Raw genomic sequence first — 18,867 nt, forward strand, 5'->3', positions numbered from 1 at the left:
TCACCTGTTACATTGAAACAGGAAATAGAAATATATGCCACTCTCTATTTTCAAATAGATACTGGCTCCTTGGTCTTCACCCCAAAGAGGTTCTTATTCTGTTCCCAATACAGAATATTTGCAGGCCAATAGAATAAGAACCCCCAACAGCAGAGGGATTTGGACTTATGGTAGTGTTGGATTCCTGAATAAGTAGCCTAGCTCTAAAGAATGGCTGATGTGAGACCAAGCAGAAAGGTGACACAGACCTGCCAGAGATTCTCTGAAGGCGAGGAATCAAGGGTCATCTCAGCTGACCAGCAACCACCTGAGGACTAAATATAAAATGTGCCATTTTCCCTGTGGTCTTGGCCTGTAGAAGCCATCACCACTGGTAGGCTCAATTGACTTGGAGTAAATCTCTGCTACTCAGCAACATGGGGGCTCAAAATAGAAATTAAGTTGAATGATAGAAGAATAAAGTTACATTTCTTGCATGCCTGAATGTGTGCGCTGAGACTTGAACTTAATGCAGGCCAATAACATCAGATTGCACATGGAACACAGAATGAATGGAGCTCCCTGGATCTAGCAACTGGTGGCCACGTGTGGCACAGCTGTTCCTTAATGGACTGGCAGAGGAAATACAAACGCGCTGTCCTAGAAGATCTTTCAGCTTTGATTATGAGGGACAAGCTAGCAGTAAGGCAGAGTTGTTGTGTGGTCTAGAAAGTGGTGCAGAGGGAAAAAGGAAAGAGAAGTTGCTGAGTAAAGGGTGAGATCTTAGCAGCAGATGGCCAAACTTTTAAGGGGATGGTAGATTTCCAAGCTGTGACTGGTGTTCCCAGCTTTAACACAAAACCGCTAGTGGCTAGTGAGAAGATTGAGTCCCAAAGCCACTTCTATTAAAAGAAGAAAGAAAAAAAAAAAAAACCACCTCAGTTGGGCCATCTTAGAAAAGGACACTGGTTGAAATGACTTTAAAATGATTCTGTAAAATTTTTAGGGCCAAATATTATATGCCCATAAACGAGGGCTGGCCTGCAGGGGTCTACATAATTACTTCCAGTTACTGGTGAATATGCACTTCCCAAACAGTGAAGGGACCTGTGCGCCTTGGGACCTGAAGGAGGAGCATTCTGGGGTAGGGCAAGGAAAAAAGCAGCATAGGTGAATACAAACACAAAGGGAGAAGGAAATGGAAAAGATAAAAAGAAGAATGTCAAAGGAGCTAGAAAAAGGAGCAGACCTTTTACAGAATCAGCCCAGGAACAGTGCATCCCTAAGCCTTGGGTTTATAGCCTCTGGTTTACTGCATGGAAGGCCATGCTCCACACAAGACTGAGCCAGGACAAGAATGCGTGGAAGATGAAGATTTACAGAGCCTGGCATTGTTTCTGTCTCCTGTGCACTCTTTCACTGACTCCCACCTGAACTGTAAAGCACTCAGGGCTCTTAGACACCTCATATCATGGCAGAAGAGTAATCTGATTAATTAGTACTGAAAGTGCTGTTACAGAGGCACTGGAGACTTAATATATTATCATTCCCTGGCTTTTTCATGGGGGCAATGCTTCAAACACACACACACACACACACAAAACCTCATGACAGAATTTTAGGTACTACAGAGCATGCATTGGTGAAGCTATTTTCTATAATTTATCTACTTGTTAAATATTTATTAAGTATTATTTCTCTTCAAGGCACTGTTCTAGACCACTAAAGATTTAAAGAGGTGCTTTATAAAGAAACCTTTCAAATATCCACATACAAAAGTGATTATTTACTTCACATACTTACAAATACATGAGCCAGTCATTGTGGTCTAAAACTCTGGGATATGAAGTTCAAATGCTAGGATTATTTTGCCCAATATTTTTATACTTCCTGTTTTCCAAACCCTAAAGCATCCAGAATAATCCAATCTGATGAATATTATCTTCTAACAATTAAGTAATCTACAATAGCAACCAGCGAGATAATTCCCAGCAGCAGTCCTGTCTTGCTCATGTCACCCAGCCTACCTCTAAGAGGTCCCCACATAGATGCTGCACTGCAGCGCACATACTCCAGATATTCTTTCTCTCAAGGAAGAGTCACTGAGCTTTGGCATTTTAAGGATAACAATGGATAGCAGATGAGATTGGCATTTCTTTGGCCCGACCATCTAGTGATGGCCGCATCAGTACATGAACTTGTGAACATCCTCAGGATCCATGCTTGCTGGAGTGCCTCTGAGAGGGGCCACCTCTCAGGATTCCCTCTCCCTCAGCATTCTTCCACAGGCTGTAAAGATGCCAAGTCCCTTTCAATCTAAGACTTCCTTTAATTCACCACCACTGTCTAATTCTCACCCTTTGCATACCAGGACTGGATAACTTCACAGCCAGGCTTTTTAAAAGATGCACCTGCCCTTCTCCACCTTTGGTAGACTCAGCCCCTAGCCATGTGGTTTCTGCATTGGTGCCCTACAGAAGCAATCTGGCAGAGACAACTAGAGACTTCCCTCTTGTCAAACCCGTCGCTATTTCTTAGCACCTATTGCTCTCCCACATTGTATACCACAATCTATGTAATAATCTCAGTGTCCAACCATTTGTTAGGAGACAGTTGAGGCTCAACCCGAGGGCCCCTCTACAAAAGTTCTGAGTGGGGGAAAGGTATCTAAGCTAGCTACTGCTGTCATCCTCTTCCCTGTCTCCTATCTGCATTGCTTCCTCCTGAGAACTGCCACACCCACATCACCCCTGGAATAGCCGCTCTCCTCCAGGCCACTAAATCCAAGTCCTTCACAGCCTTTGCCCAGACAGTTGCCCACCTCCCCCAAATTGCCCACCATCACTTGCCCTACCCTTATCTCATGTCTAAGGAATCTCCTGTTACTTCTTATGAATAACTCTACCTCTACAAGCAGTTGGATCTCTAAAAACACATTTATTCCCTCTATAAAAGAGTGAACATCTTTCCAGAGTATTAAAAGATCTCTGGGTTGGAGGTGTGCAGCTGGGGGCACAACCACGAAGGACCACTACAGACATATAACATTTTGAACTTCTACCATGACTATGAAAGCTAAGTACCTACTATAGGCAAGGCATTCTTCTTCAGCTGATTATCTTCCTTTTTTATATGAGGAAACTAAGACTTAGAGAGGTAACCTACTCTCTAACCCATTTGTTGTCATCTGTTTGAAGCCATGGACCACTCTGTCACTCAGGAAAATGCTTTTTCCTACAAGACATATTACCTGGATTCTCTAGAGAATTCTCTATAATTAAACCCCCATGAAGTGTGAGCTTCTCCCACCGGTGCTGGGCCCCTTGCACACTGAGGCCTACTGCTTGTGATCTCATTGGGTCCTGGACATTATGTGGCAGCACAGACATTTCCTTGAACAATCAGGAAGATGTTAGCCCAGAGCACTCTGAATGTCTAACTTCTCTGTCCAAATGACCCACACGGCCCTCTAACCTGACCATAATGTCTCCATACTTCCTCTCTACACTGGTTGATGGATAATCCATGGGGGCCCTCCTCAAAACCCCCTCTTCTTTGGTTTCCCACTTCTGTGGAAGCTTCTTCTTAGCCAGATTTGTAGAATCCTCAAACTCATACATCCAAAACTAAACTGGCTCCCCATTTGCTCCTTCTCCTATATATTTCTACCATGGCACTACCATCCATTCGCAAACAGAGCTCTTTTCCCATCCACTTATTTATGTGAACAAAGTTTCTCAGTATATAGGGGTATAGAAGGAAAAATCAGCAATATAAATGACACTACATCCTATCTCATTATAGCAATACTTACTATCCATCCTCAGATAAGAGAACTAATTTTGTGTGGGGGGAGCCACACTCATCTCATTAAAATGCACATTTTCCATGTATTTTGTTGTTGTTGTTCACCAGTAATTCAGCAACCAGTTGAAATGCTTTTTGTCCAACTGTAGAAATTAATCATTCAAATAATTTTCCAATGGAGCAGAAATTTTCAATATGTTATAACTTATATGAGATGCTAACATTGGGGAAATGGGTAAAAGTAACTCAGAATATCTTTATACCATTTCTTACAACTACATGTAAATCCATAATTATATCAAAAAATTAAAAGTCTGGTTTGAAAAAGTTATAATCTCCAAGAGTTGCTTTATTCAAAATGTTTTAAAGCTGAGAAACAGGTGACAAACTAAAGATAATGAAAAGAATGTAGTAAGTTACCTTAGTAAAAATTTTACAGAAGAATTGGAACAAAAACATAAATTCAAAGAGAAAACAGGAACAATAAATATTCCCCAATTACTAAAAATAGGTGCATGACCATGAATATTTAAAAATAACAGCGATTAACAAATCAGTAATGTTCTGGGGACATATTACAAAAGTAAATTTAAGATTTATTTTTAAATTGTCAGCAGTTTAAAACAAGATAATAGCAGCTGTCAGCCATGCCAGGAGCCAGTCCTCTCACTCTCAAGCCCTCCTCTGCCTGTCGCACGAACTCTGCTTGTCCTTCTCGCCTCAAGCCTCAACACTCCAGGAAACCCCTCCTGATGCCATCAGTGCAATCTACCACACTTTCTTCCAAGCACCTACCTGGCCTCATGGGTAGCACCAGCACACAGGGTTTTTAATGTGTCTCATTGGTCTGTCTCCCAGTCACACTGTGCATCCCGCAAGAGTGAATCCCTTTCATTATTCTATCTCTGCATCACCACAAAATACATTCTGCATTTGTTCCTTGAATGAATGAATGAATGAATGATGAATGTGTTCTCATGAGTTTGTTATTAGTGGCTTAAAAAGAGCCTGGTCACCACTAATTCATATCTTCTATCTTTGAAGATATATCTTCAGTTCTGTGCTGCTTATTGTGGCTAACAATGTTCAAACCACTGAACATTAGAGGTTAAGGGGATCCCATTCATTCACTGATTCATGTACAAAAAAAAAAAAAAATTCTTCCCTGCATTTGCACAGCATTAGAAGTACAAAATCTGCTAAAAGGTAGAAATGGTGTTGATGGCAAAGCAAGACCAGTCAACAAATACCTCCATGTATCTACAGAGTGACTTAAGCCAATAGTAGTTGGAATTAGATTTAATTTTCCGACTTTTGGGCTGGCATGCTGATCTGTAAGTCACTCTGCTGACTTTCAAAATGTAGGGCTTTGCATGTTGACACAAACATATGTCACTATCTTGAATCCTGTAAAAGCTCTATTTAAAAACTTCCAAAAGTCTTCTCTAACATGTTATCACAGCTGTTTGTACTACTTTATACCTGATTTAGGTCAATACAGCTCCTTTATTCCATCACAGTTAGGATTGAACAAGAAGAAATAAATAAGAGCCTGAGCAATTTCATATGACTCAGATCTGCGAGCTGTTCAGTCTAGTATTCTACTTCTGAAAAGCAACATTAAGAACCAGGTCATAGGAAGCACTTATATCCCTCAAAAGTTTACAAACAAAATATAAATACCTTCAACTGCTGCTGCAATTCATTATGAGTCAACAACTCATGAGAGGAGGGAAACACTACTAGAAGCCATTTACATGCAATACCTTCTCACTTGTTCACTGACCCTTTCAGTCAATGAGACTCACAGAGCCCCTGCTGAATGCAAAGTACTCTGCTTATGCATAGAGGTCACAGACTTTAGATTTCATCACTTTCTAAATGTACTCTGTATGTGTGTACGTGTGTGTGAGAAATTCTCTGCAGTTTTATCACACATATACATTTGTGTAGTCACTGCTGCAATCAGCTTAAAGAACTAATCCATCACTGAGATCTCTCTCCAGTTGTCCTTCATAATTTTATCCCTTTATCCTACTTCTCGACCATCACTGCCCCATTCCTACCCACTGACAACTACTCATCTGTTCTCCACCTCTTTAATTTTGTCATTTTGAGAACACTCCATAAATAAAATTATATAGTATGTAACTTTTGAGACTGGCTTTTTTTTTTTTCACTCAGCATAATGCCCAGTCTGTCCAAGTCGTCGCTTTCATTAATACTTTGTTTTTACTGCAGAGCAGTATTCTACCATATGGATGTACCACAGTTTGTCCAGCAGCCAGTACTGAAGAACATATTTTATCATTTCCAGTTTTGAGCTATTATACATAAAGCTGCTGTGAGGATTCATGGACAGGTGCTTGAGTGGGCCTGTATTTTCCTGTCTCAGGGACTGATCACCAGGAGTACAATTACTGGCTCATATAGTAAGGGGTTCACAAGAAATTATCAGAGTGCCTGTGGCATATCACTTTCCGTAATAATTCCAGTTTTCCTGCATCCCCACCAGCATTTAGCATTGTTTTTAATTTTTTCTTTCTCTTCTACAGGCAGGTATATAATGGTGCCTCATGGTGTTTTAATGAGCATTCCTCTAACGGGGGCTATTTTCCATCTCTGTATCCTCTGTGGTAAAATAATTGTCCATGTCTTTGTCCATTTTATCATTCTACTTCATTTTATTGTTAAGTGTTGCCAATATTTGTGCTTTACAAATAGTTTCTCCACATCTGTTGTTTCTTTATGCAAGTTAATAGAGTCCTTAGAGAAAAAGTTTTAAATTTTGACAAAGTCCAATTGGTCAGTTTTTATTTTTATGAACCATGCTTTTGATATCATATAAACACTCTCTGCTTAGCCCTGCCCTAAAGTTTTTCTCCTGTTTTCTTCTAAACATTGTGAGCTTAGATTTTTTACATTTAAATTTATGATGTACTTTGAGCTAGTTTCTGTATGAGTCCTGAAGTTCAGTTGAGGTCCACCTTCTTTTGCCTGCCGATGTTCACTTGTTCCAATACCATTTGCTGACACTAACTGTTGGCTTTTAATGTCTATAGTAAATGTGAAGATGTTACCCCATTCACTCCCCAGCATAGTAATATATTCCTCTGGGGTCAAGTTTCTTTTTTCCTTGACAAGTAAGGCTTTCTAGGAATTTCCCAATCCTTTTCCCCTGAAAGGCTTTTTGCTCTGTTATTTTTTTTCTAATAAAAGTTTATTTTCTGTTTATTTATTTCTTCTCTTATTTTTATTACATCCTTCTGTCCTTATTCTTTTAGTTCAATATTTATTCTTTGTTGGTTTCTGGAGATAGGTACTTTCTTTTTTTCTAACATACAAAGCTATAAATTTCCTCATATAAGTCTTCTTTATTTTGTTTAAAATTTTTTCCTATTCTCATTATGATTTGCTCCTTAAGCCATTGGATAATTAGAAGTATACTGTTTAATTTCCAAATACTTGGGGATTTTCTTGTTTTTATTATCTTTTTATCATTGATTTTTAGCTTATTTCCAATGAGAGGAGAGAACAAATTTTGTGGTCTCAATCTTCTACAATTTACTTTTTGGTACAGATACCATTAGTAAATTTTCCATGGTATATGTTTTAGTCAGCTTTTTTGTCACTGTGACCAAAAGACCTGACACAAATAACTTAGAGAAGGAAAAGTTTATTTTGGCTCATGGTCTCAGAGTTTCAATCCATGGTCAGCTGACTCCATAGCTCTGGATCTAAGGTGAGGCAGATCGTCACGGTGGAAGGACATGGTGGAGGAAAGCTGCTCAGTTCATGAAATCCAAGAAGCAGAGAGCTTGAGTGCAAGGAGCCAGGGATACTATCATCTCCAAGGACATATCCCCAGTGACTTCCTTCCTCCAGCCATGCCTTATCTGCCTCCAGTTACTATGCACTAATTCATTCAAACTGTTGATCCATCAATTGGATTAATCCAATGATTAGGTTAATGATTAGGTTATAGCTCTCACAAACTATCATTTCACCTCTAAACATCCCTTCATTGTCTCACACATGAGCATCTGGGGAATGCCTTATATTCAAACCATAACAAGACAAGACAAGAATGTATATTCTATTCTGTGTTAATACACTGGTCTAAGTTTGTTACTGAGTCAAGTTTTTTAATCATGTTTTTCAAATATATTTACTGAATGTTTGTTTATTCTATCATTTTCTGAGAAAATTATTTTAGTACTTCTTTTGAGAGAGAATTTTTTAATATTTATTTTTCAGTTTTTGGTGGATACAACATCTTTACTTTATTTTTATGTGGTGCTGAGGATCCAACCCAGCGCCCCACACATGCCAAGCAAGCGTGTTACTGCTTGAGCCACATCCCCAGCCCCTGAGAAAATTATTTTAAACCAACAAGTATGATTGTGTATTATTTTATTTTTATTATCTTTTTATCATTGATAACATTTTTATCAAATGTTGTTTACATATATTCAAGGTATTGTTCTTAGCTACACTCAAATTTGTCATGTTACATTTTTCCGTTGAATTTACTTTTATAATAAAATTAGTTCTATTCAGCTCTGATGATACTACCTTAAAGTGTACTTTATCTGATGTTAGAAAGTTACACTGTCTTTTTTGGATTACTATTTGAATACATGTATTTTCCCATTCTTTTATTTTCAATCCTTAGAATTCTTATGTTTAAGATGTGTCTCTTAGAAATATCACATGGCTGGAGTTTGTTTTCAGTTTGACAATTTTTGGCTCTGAATTGGTGTGTTTAGGCCATTTATATTTAATGTAATTACTAACAGATTTGAATCAACGTCTTACAATTTGTTTCTATTGCATGATATTTATTACCATTTTCTTATCCTTTATTAACTTCTCTGGATTATCTCCTGCATTTCTAGTTAGCTAGTTAGAGATAATTCAATTAGTCTTCAATTAGTCTTTAACTTATTACTAAAATTAGTACCTTTTCTAGAGATATAGGCAAAGAAGCACTGTGATTTCATGTGCTTTTTTCCTGTCTTTTGTGATTCTATTGGCATAATTTAATTATGCAAATATTTTAAAGCCAAAGAGTCATTATTATCATGCTTTTAATATTTTTATCCTTTCCATAATTATTAATTTCTTTTGACATATCTCTGTTTCTAACTTTGGTTATATTCTTTCTGCCTTCATAACTTTATGTAGCATTTCCTTCTGCATTGGCATAAATTATCTCAGTTTTCATTTGTCTGAAAGTATGTTTAACTTCTTTCTTTTTAAAAGATATTTGCCAATATAGAATTGTAAGTTACTTTTTAGCATTTTAAAAAAGATATAAGTATGTTGTCTTATGACTCAGTTTTTGTTAAGAAGTCAGCAGGTCTGACTTATTGTACTTTTTAAGGTAACATATATTTTTTTCTCGTTTTTGGAGATTTGTCTTTGTCTTTGGTTTTTAGCTCATAATGAACCTAGATAAAATTTTCTTTCAGTTGATCCTGTTTGGGGTTTGCAAAACATCTTGAATCTGTAGTTTGATTTCTTTTGTTATTTTGCAAGATGCTTGGCCATTATCTCTTTGAATATTGCTTCTGCCCCCAATTTCTTTCTCCTCTTCTAGTACTCCAATTTATATTAGAAACATTTTATTAGTTCTCAAATATTGATCAACCTCTCTTATTTTTTTTCATCACTTTTTCTCTCTGAACTTCAGCTTGTAAACTTTCTAGACCTTTAATTCTTATGCTCATAAACCCATCTACTAATTTCTTTATTTGAGTTACTGGTATTATTTTTTAGATTTAAAATATCCACTTGATTCGTGATTCTAGATCCCAGCTCTCTGAACAAACTCTTCATCTTTTTATCTATTTTTTCATGTTAATTATAATCATCTTAAAACCTGTGTCCAATAATCCCAACATCTGAATAACCTAGGGTCTGAATCTATTGTTTGATAGTTTATTTTTGTTTTGTTTACATCATTTGACCCTGTCTTCTGGAATAACTGGTAATTTTTTATTAACTGATGGACATTGTACATGAAAACTTGTAGAGGCCCTTGATGGTATTGTCTCCCTCCGGATAATTTTTTATTTCATTTTGTTAGGCACTTAGCATATAGGAAGCTAAGCCTCTTCCAAATAAGGGTTAAGCGTATTTCAGGCTGGCTTGCTGCCTTTGTGTGACTAGGCTATTTCTGTTTCACTTGCATAGAGGGAAACCAAGTGCCCCCTCAACAGGGCCTCTGCTCCATCTTCTTTCCCCCTCTCATGAGACTCCTGCGATCACTGTTTAGATTTTTTTTTTTTAATCTCTCAGAGGTTATTTTCTACTTGTTTTCTTGGCCATTGGCCCTAAGAATGTGTAGTTTAATATCTAGCAAATGTTTTAAGAAAAATCACAACAGGAAATCAGGCTCACTTGTGTGCTTTCTGTTTTTCTGAAATCTTGGGCCTGAACTTGAATTTCTGTCTCCCCATTAGTGAGACTGAAGCAAGCTCCCAGCTGCTGCTCTCTAATCTGCTTTTATTCCTTTCACTGGAAATTTGACAATGTTCCTGAGTTATATACAGGGCTCACTTCAATGTGTTTTTCTTCTCTCTGGGATTAGACTCCTGAAATCCTTGTGCCTTGGCCTCTGTCTGACGCCTTCAAATAGTTAAGTTTTAACTAGTCTATTTAGTTGTTTAACATTAAATGAATCTTGCCAATGCCCCTAGCTCTGATAAAGTGAGGAAACATTTAGGGATCTGCTTCAGCCCAGTGATTCTTATCAGGCAATATTGTCTCCGTGATGGGCAGGAAGATCACTTTTTAAGGTTCAGTTCTCAATAATATTCTTAGGCCCAGGGAAACTGCTTCTGAGTAACTTTTGCTGTCAGGACCCCTTACAGGTGCACCAAGAAGGTTACCTTTGGTGATTTGGGAGGTGCTATCTTACGGCGTGATGAGTACCCTCTGCAACTGTCACTTTTGATGAGGATAATTCAAGTCTCGCAAACTCACTATTCCATGGATTATTTGAATATGACCTTCTAGTCCACTCATTGCCACCATGAACATGAGACTGGTTCACACTGGCTTTCACCTGGAGCACAGGATCCTCTTCAGTTTATATGACCATCTTGGATATGTGTGAAAGAAACCCACGACCATTCTCTGTCAGCCCCACCATAATCCTTCAGATTTTTTTTTTGCTAAAACTATCATCCACATACTGCTGCCCATCACCTACAAGTCATCTTTATGATGGCATCTACGCCCCAGCCAGCCCTCTTTCCCTGGTGATCTATCCACTTACAATAATTGCAAATGAACCTGAACACATGCTTTGGTTTGTATTGGATCCCTGGAAATACCAGGTTCTTAATTGGAGTACTTGAAAATAGGTCATCAATACAAACAATGTTCTTGCCTTAGTGGCCTCAGGTTACCAATAACATCATAAATTTCTGGTATTTCATGTACTGAGAACTAAAAATATGAAGCTCATGATGAAAGAACTGCTTTAGAACCGGAAAACTGTTTCAGATACAACAGAGCCAATAAAACTCAGCCACACATGTTAACGAAGCATTTGATTTAGACCCATATATACTTAATTTTATCATCCCTTTCATTGCCTGAGATGTGTGTATATATGTGTGTGTATACCTCAAGATAGCAACCTGATTCACTTCATGGTTTTCCATGTTCTGCTTCCTTCTTTTTTTAATGTATATATTTTTAGTTGTTGATGGACCTTTATTTTATTCATTTATTTATATGCAGTGCTGAGAATTGAACCTGGTGCCTCACACACCTGAGGCAAGTGCTTTATCACTGAGCCACAACCCCAGCCCCTCTGCTTCCTTCTTGAACAGAAACAATATATATGCTTTTTTATCTATTGCTAATTGACTCAACATCTTTCTCTTTTCCAATTGACAACATTAGCTATCTTTGGACATTTGCTCAGATTTTCTTTGTTAATTCAAGATGTCCTAGACTCCATTTCACAATGACTCTATTATACCTGGTGTGTGATACAGCATTATCCAATCTTCCTTTAATTTATTACTCTTTGCTTCACATTTTATAACCAAAAAGAGTAGCTTTTACATGACCTCTTTTAAGTCACCTATAAAATGATTTCTAAATTCTAGCCATTCTCTTTGAAATATTGAAATATTACTCCGAATTATGATAATTCATTATTAAAACAAATTTTGGTATAATTATATCTAATATTCTTTGAAAATGCATACAACTTGTACTTGATAATTGTTCTTTCTTTCACATGATAAATAAACCAATTTAATGACCCTTATTAGCTGGTATGATTCCCTATAGAATAAAAAGACACTGTAAAAGGGATTATCTTTCCTAAGTATACAGTTGTTATACTCAGTATCTGCTCTTCCTAGGTGGGCTGGCATGCCCCACCTTCTGGAATTTCACAGTTTCTCCTTGAAAGCCCAGTTCACACAAGAAGCCCACCAGTTTCTGGTACAGTGATCGCTGTAAAGCAGGTCCCATCATCTAGTCCCTTTTGGTTAGTTTTCCTCTTGGGGCTCTCTAAGACTTAAAATGAGTCTTATTCATACCAGCAATTTATTTGAGTCTAAATTATAGGTTCAGTCTAGAATATCTTGGGTGTTTGCCACTGTTTGCTCTAATACCTTTTATTGGCCTACACTGAGATATTTTGATAGAATCTCCAAAAACCTATCCTCAACCAAAGCAGTTAATTCATTGAGTAAATTTATTTTGTCATTCCTTCTTCTTTCCCCAAACTCACTTTCACAGATTTCCTTCAGACCTCCTTGGGTTTGGGGGGGGGGGTTGTTTTGTTTTGTTTTTCTGCCATATATGGCCTTTGTTTCACTTACCCAGGTGACTGACAGCTTCCTTGTCCCAAGGCCAGGTGGCAGCACCTGCCAGGTCTTCCCGCACTGAGCTGGCAAAGTAGACATTGAGGAAGTGAGTACTGTTGAGCTGCAGGGCCTCCTTCAGCTCCTTCACACTCATGTATGCCCTGGAGAGCATGAAAGAAGAGAAAATGTCACACCAAAGCATGGGTAATTAGAGAAAAGGAGGGCCAGACCTAAGCACTCTGATGGAATTCCCAGCCAGCATGACCTTTTGGAGGGATGCAGAGGCAGAGAGCAGGCTACCATGAAGATATGAAGAGAGGGGTTAATACACCTGTGGGGTATTATTCCAAGTTACATAATATGCTACATTTTATAACACTATGATATCTGTATGGATTCTCAGAATTTGACATCATTCTTAATTCTCCACTTACACCCCAACTATTTCTTCAAGAAAAAAAATCCAATGATATTACTAATTCTTTGCCTTCAGAATTATCCCCAGGTCATGGTGAAGAGCAACTTCCAACTTGTGGTCTCTGGTACTTTTCCTCACATTGAAAACTTATTACAACAGAAAGTCTAGTGAAGTCACTGTTCAAGCATATGTTTACTATCGGCATTTTTTTTTTAAAGAGAGAGAGAGAGAATTTTTTAATATTTATTTTTTTAGTTCTTGGCGGACACAACATCTTTGTTTGTATGTGGTGCTGAGGATCGAACCCGGGCCGCACACATGCCAGGCGAGCGCGCTACCGCTTGAGCCACATCCCCAGCCCATGGCATTTTTTTTTAAGGAAAAGGGAAAATAATGGCTAGAAAATTAAAGTGGTAAAAGAAGATTTATAGGTGTGAATGACATCATAAAGCCACTATAAATAATGGTAAATGTATGTATATTTCCCACTCCCACCCCTGAATCCACAGAAACTCACCCCCTACTCCTACTGCCTTGTGATATTTACTACATTATCTTTATTGGTGGCCTCCAAAGCACTAGGCAATATTACATGCATACTTATGCACAGAATTAAAGCTCTATTAAAAACACATGCCTCATGGACCACAAGAAAGGAAAAATGCATTTAGCCTCTTTTAGAAGCTCATATATAGTCAAAGACCTTCAGTTTTCTGGCACCAGTGAAATTTAAAACTTTCCATAAGCAAACAGAGTTTTATCATCCTCACTGAAGAGTGGTTTTAAGAAGGAACAACTTAATCAGAGCCCTGGAGCTCCTTAACCTCCCTAGTTGTTTTGCACAGCGGCCACGGTCTAGTATTGCAAATGAAGGGACCTATATCAGCAGGGAAGATAGCCTCCTCAACCTGCACTGGAAATTTCCTTAATAGATTTCACTTTGCGATCACTATTCCACCAGGCATTGAAGTCTTCCAACTCAGAAGCTCACTTTAGGATACATGACCCTTCTTCTGCTGCGCTGCCTCTCTACCATGCTGTCGATGCCATCTATTCACCCATGGGTAGGATGTGCTGGCAAGGAGCATTAGAGAAATAGAGATCCCAGAGAAGACCAGTTCAAAAGGAGGAATCAAAGCAAAGAAGAAGAAAAATAAGAACCAAAGATGTTTGGGAGAAAAGGGATAAGGCTTTCAAATAGCATTTTATTAACTTATAATATCTTGGAAAAATAGTTCTCAGCCCCAAGAAATCATCCAAGCTCCATGAGGTGACGTCAGATGTGATCAGAGGGATATTCCTTCCACTGCTTTCCTGGAGACACAATATTTTTGGGCTGTTGCCTGGTTTTCCCTGAACATTAGTCACATTCCCTTTCTCATTCCCTTTCTTCTTTATTAAAATAATTATAACTTTACTGATGGTTTGGAGTGATGACATCAAGTCAGTCTTCAATGTGGAGATGTTTCAATAGGTCAGGAGAGGGGAGGGGTAAGAAGGAGAGGAAAGGAGGAAATTAAAGACCAATACTACACTCAGCCCAGGGGACCAAGGCAATCTGCACCCTTTCTCTGTTCTGAGCCAGGTTCCCAATTCAGGTTGGGAATTGGAACCTGAACAGTTTTCTCTTTTTGCCTCCCTCACTTTCCCCCAATCCCCTGGGGCCTGGCAAGGTCGATTGGGCTATCTCTGTGTTACTGGCTTCTCTGTCTACCATTTACCAGGCTTGGCTGGCATCCCTCTGTCCTCCCTCAACTCAGAAGTTCTGCTCATTTCTCTTGAGCACCTTCCAAGAGGCCTCCTCCTCCACCAACCTCATTAGTTGGTTCTACTCATCTCTCTTTTCTTCCTGTCCAAGCTATAAATTACCCTTCCCCAGGACAGTGCACATGTCAGTCTGGTGGCAAACAGGGTGTGGAGCTTGGATCCCTGCGTGCCACAGAAATAGATGGAAGTCAGCAAGTCCAAGGGAGAAAATGCATTGTAAAGGCTAGAGGCGCTGGACAGGCATTAATTGAATTGATAAACAAAAAACTTATTTTTCTGGGAATAAAGACTGTGATCTAGATTACTCTCTAAATCAGAGAGGATAAAAGTGTGTGAGGTCAGGGTGACTGCTCTGCATGCAGAAGTCCCTTCCTGTTAGATCCTATGTAACCATTTCAGAGTCAATCAGAGCAAATCCAGATAAAAGTCTTAGCTTCTCAACTAATGTGACCAGAGCCTGACTCAGAGTAGGGCAAAAATGAATACAGTTCTTAAAAGCAAAGTTGAACAACTTGCTCTGATTTATTAAGGGATAAATGAGCTTAATATTCAAGGGAACAACATGAAATACATAAATGGAGTAAAATGTCCATAGGTCATGAACTGACAAGAACAATGCGTTCAAAGGGATGCATTTTATCTGCTTAATTTCTGCTGGAATCCCCCTTTTTCTTACCCTCTCCACACTCCAGTTGGAGATGCTGCTTACTCACCCTTCTGTCTGAGGGACTTGGACCATGCAAAGTGAAGTTGCATCTCAAGTTTCATAAAAATTGTCTCAGAAACCAGCCCTCCCCAAGGCTAATGCATCAAGTCGTTATGCCCCATGGCTCAAGCCTGTTATTTCTGATGAATCCCAGGAAGAATATATGCTGCTTGACCACTCTAAGACTGATTTGCTAATTTAGGATAGGCCCTTGCCCAGTTTCCACTCCACTGTGTCTCACCATTTCCTGGGCTTTGTGCAGTCACTCTGATTGCTGCCATGCACCCTGAGCACAGACCCCCAGCCACATGCTGGCATTTAGAGCACACACAAGTCCCAATGCTTGTTCAGTTTCTATGTAAAAGTGCATGAAGAATGACTCATTATGCTCTCATTTATTATCCATTAAGTAACCCTTTATAGACTAATAGAAATAACTCAAGAAGGCAGCCATAAAGAAGAAAAAGATTTTGAGCTATCTGAAGGAAGATGAAACAGTATCAAAAACTGGCAAGCTGAAAATTAAGACATAAGGGATAAATGTGCACCCAAGACCAAGATCCACAGACTCACCCAGAGCAAGTCCTCACTGGGAACTGCTTGCCCTCTGCAGGTGGGGAGGTGGCCTCCAGGAAACAAAAACACATGCCTCAAGGGCACTCCATAGGTCCTCACAAAACAACTTGTGCCAAAGCTGGATGTTTTGGTTCAGTTAAATCTAAACCTTCCCATCATTACTATAAACTATGGTTCTCTATCCAAAACACACAGAAGGGTTCCTGCCATGCCTCTCATCCCATCTGCCACTCGGCTTCCTATCACCTAGACTTCTCCCTGAACCCTTGCATTGTGCCTACACCTTAGGGCTTATGTGTCTACAAAACAACAATTGGCTTCTCCTAGCGGCCCAAAGCAACTTCAGAGACTTAGCTTTCTCTCTTCCTTTCAGATTCTTTCTGCTCTCCATCACCATACCAGCTCCACTCCCCTTCATTTCCCATTTCCTGGTTGTTCCATACAGGAAGAGCTCCGGCATCTGGCTCCATCCTCCCTTTCACCCCAGCTCTGATCATACCCTTTAGAAATGTCCACACTTATGTGAAACACCTCTGAGAACAGTCGTATTCTTGATTTCCTCGCCTCAGATAACCTGCACCGCATTCTCCTTTGGCCACCTATTCTCATCTCCACTCTGTCTAAAAAAATTTTTTTAGATTTGTGATCTCCTGCAGATTTTTAGTTTCACTTGTCTATACTTTCACTTGTTTATAATTATGTCCTCTCCACGGATTGCTTGAAATCTTCCATATTCTTCTCTTGCCCCTGTGGGCTCAATCTCTTACTCCCTAGATAATCATGCCTTCTTCTTTGATGATAAAACCAAAGCCACCAGTCATGGACTCGTCACTCCCTCCCACACCCATACCCATGTGCTTAAACTTATTTACTTCCTTACCTATTTTTGCTCTTTCCTCTGGTTCCACAGGATGAGGTTTTCTGAGCAAACTATAACTAACACCCTGCCTTTTTCCTTTTTCCTTTCCAATTCAAACTTCCTAAGAGAATAATTTCCCCATCTCCCATTCACTTCTTTTTTCTATCTACCCTTATAATGCCATTATAACCCAGCTTTCATCTGAATCATTTTATCAAAATTGTTTTCATTATAGTTGTCCGTGACATCTTAAGTTTTCCTCCCTATAATATAAAAAAAATTTCAGGTACCCTCTTACTGGCACGGAATGCTGCATTTTATATTATTGGTTACTTCCTCCTCCCCAAGCTCTCTGTATCCTTTGCTTTCACTGCAGTGCACTTTCCTGGTTTCCTCCTATTTTTGATACCATAGATTCTCAGTCTCCTTTGGGGGCTCTTCTTCCCCCTTCTAACCTTTAAGTTATGCCCCAGAGTCCTGTGTGTGACCCATACTTTTCTTGCTCTCCGTGTCCACCACTGAGAACTCCTCAATTTTAAATGTTCAAGCAACATCACTGCTTGGATGGCTCTAAATATGTAAATGTACCCAGTCCCACTTCTCCCTCCAAGAGTAGATTCTTACTTCCATCAGTAAGTGAATATCTACCTAGTTTACCCACAGACACCTTGACAGCACCATGTCAGTGTGATGAATGGTTCTACCTAAGCACTAAACAAATTCAGACACAGAAAATTTCAGTGCATTTAGAATAGTGGTCCTTTTGGCAAAGCTGTTGTAGCCATATTTTTCCATAAGTATATTTGCAAAAAGGGTTGAATTTTAGGTTACATGCAGAGGAGGTGCATGCCTGTGTCCATGAAAAGATAAAAAGTCAAGGACAAGGGAAAGAACACGATGGCATTTTGTGTCACTTACCTAATTTTACAAATTGGATTCTGAGCTCCTTGGGAAGAAACTAAAATAAGTCTTCATAAGAAATTTATGAGTCCCAGGATATACAGCTATTCTGCTCTAAGGCCTAATAAAAAGTATACAACCAATTGAGGATAAGGGTCACTCTCACCACTGCTGGCAAGAAAGAAGGGCTATCAGCACCATTCTGGCACTTGGGAGTTTTACAGCCTTGGGTTGCCCTAGAAGCCAGTCTTTGAGAAGGACAGCTTTTCCCCAGAACAAATGCAAGGGCAGAATACCATCTGGAAACTGAGTGTCAGCAGATGAGGTAGAGACCATTGCCAGAGTTCAATGGCAAACAGCAGGACAGCTGAGGGCACAGATCTTTAAGGTCCACTTTTCTGGGGATTCCAAGAACTGCTAGAGGAATGGGATGTTGTATGAAGATAAGATTTTGTAATTGTGCATTGAGCTAATGTAACTTGATGGTTAATAGTAGCATGAACTTGTTCATACCCACAGATTATGTGGACTAGAGTATACTCATTCTTTCCAACACTAAATTCACAAGCTTCCCATGCCCATTTCTCCTGCTGGGTCCCCCTCTAAATCAGTAGTACTCTTATTACCCTGCCATGAAAAAACTAGAAAACCCAGGATTTCTCCCTCCCCTTCACTCCCTCCAAATAAGCATCCATCTGACAATGACTACGGGAAGAAGAGACATATTGGTGTTTATCGTTTTCCTCCTAAAGACCACATAAAATAACAGATATCATAATCCCTAAGACAACATTAATGGGAATATATTTATTCCTTGAAATTTATATGAAGAATCTGACAAGACTTATTATACCTAAACTATTAATTCCTTTTGCTAATTCATATGAGAACAAACACTATTAAAAGGAAAATGGATTTTTTTCCCTCTGGAAATGTTAAAGTTTTATAAGAACTTGAGGTTTAAATAAAAGTAACTAAAATCTAGTGCCAGAATATCTTCTGGGTAGGCAGACTA

The 18,867-nt window shown here is 39.0% G+C and overlaps 1 protein-coding gene across 1 annotated transcript in view; it reads right to left on the reverse strand.

Annotated features, from left to right (window-relative positions):
* Pappa2 (pappalysin 2) overlaps positions 1-18,867 on the reverse strand; it is a 240,625-nt gene that overhangs the window by 145,888 nt on the left and 75,870 nt on the right. Inside the window, exon 3 of the mRNA XM_026388519.2 lies at positions 12,642-12,787. Within this exon, the coding sequence (XP_026244304.2) occupies positions 12,642-12,787 (146 nt within the window). The remainder of the gene's footprint in view (positions 1-12,641; positions 12,788-18,867) is intronic.

The sequence above is a fragment of the Urocitellus parryii genome, chromosome 9 (genome assembly GCF_045843805.1).
Source record: "Urocitellus parryii isolate mUroPar1 chromosome 9, mUroPar1.hap1, whole genome shotgun sequence".
Lineage (NCBI taxonomy): Eukaryota > Metazoa > Chordata > Mammalia > Rodentia > Sciuridae > Urocitellus > Urocitellus parryii.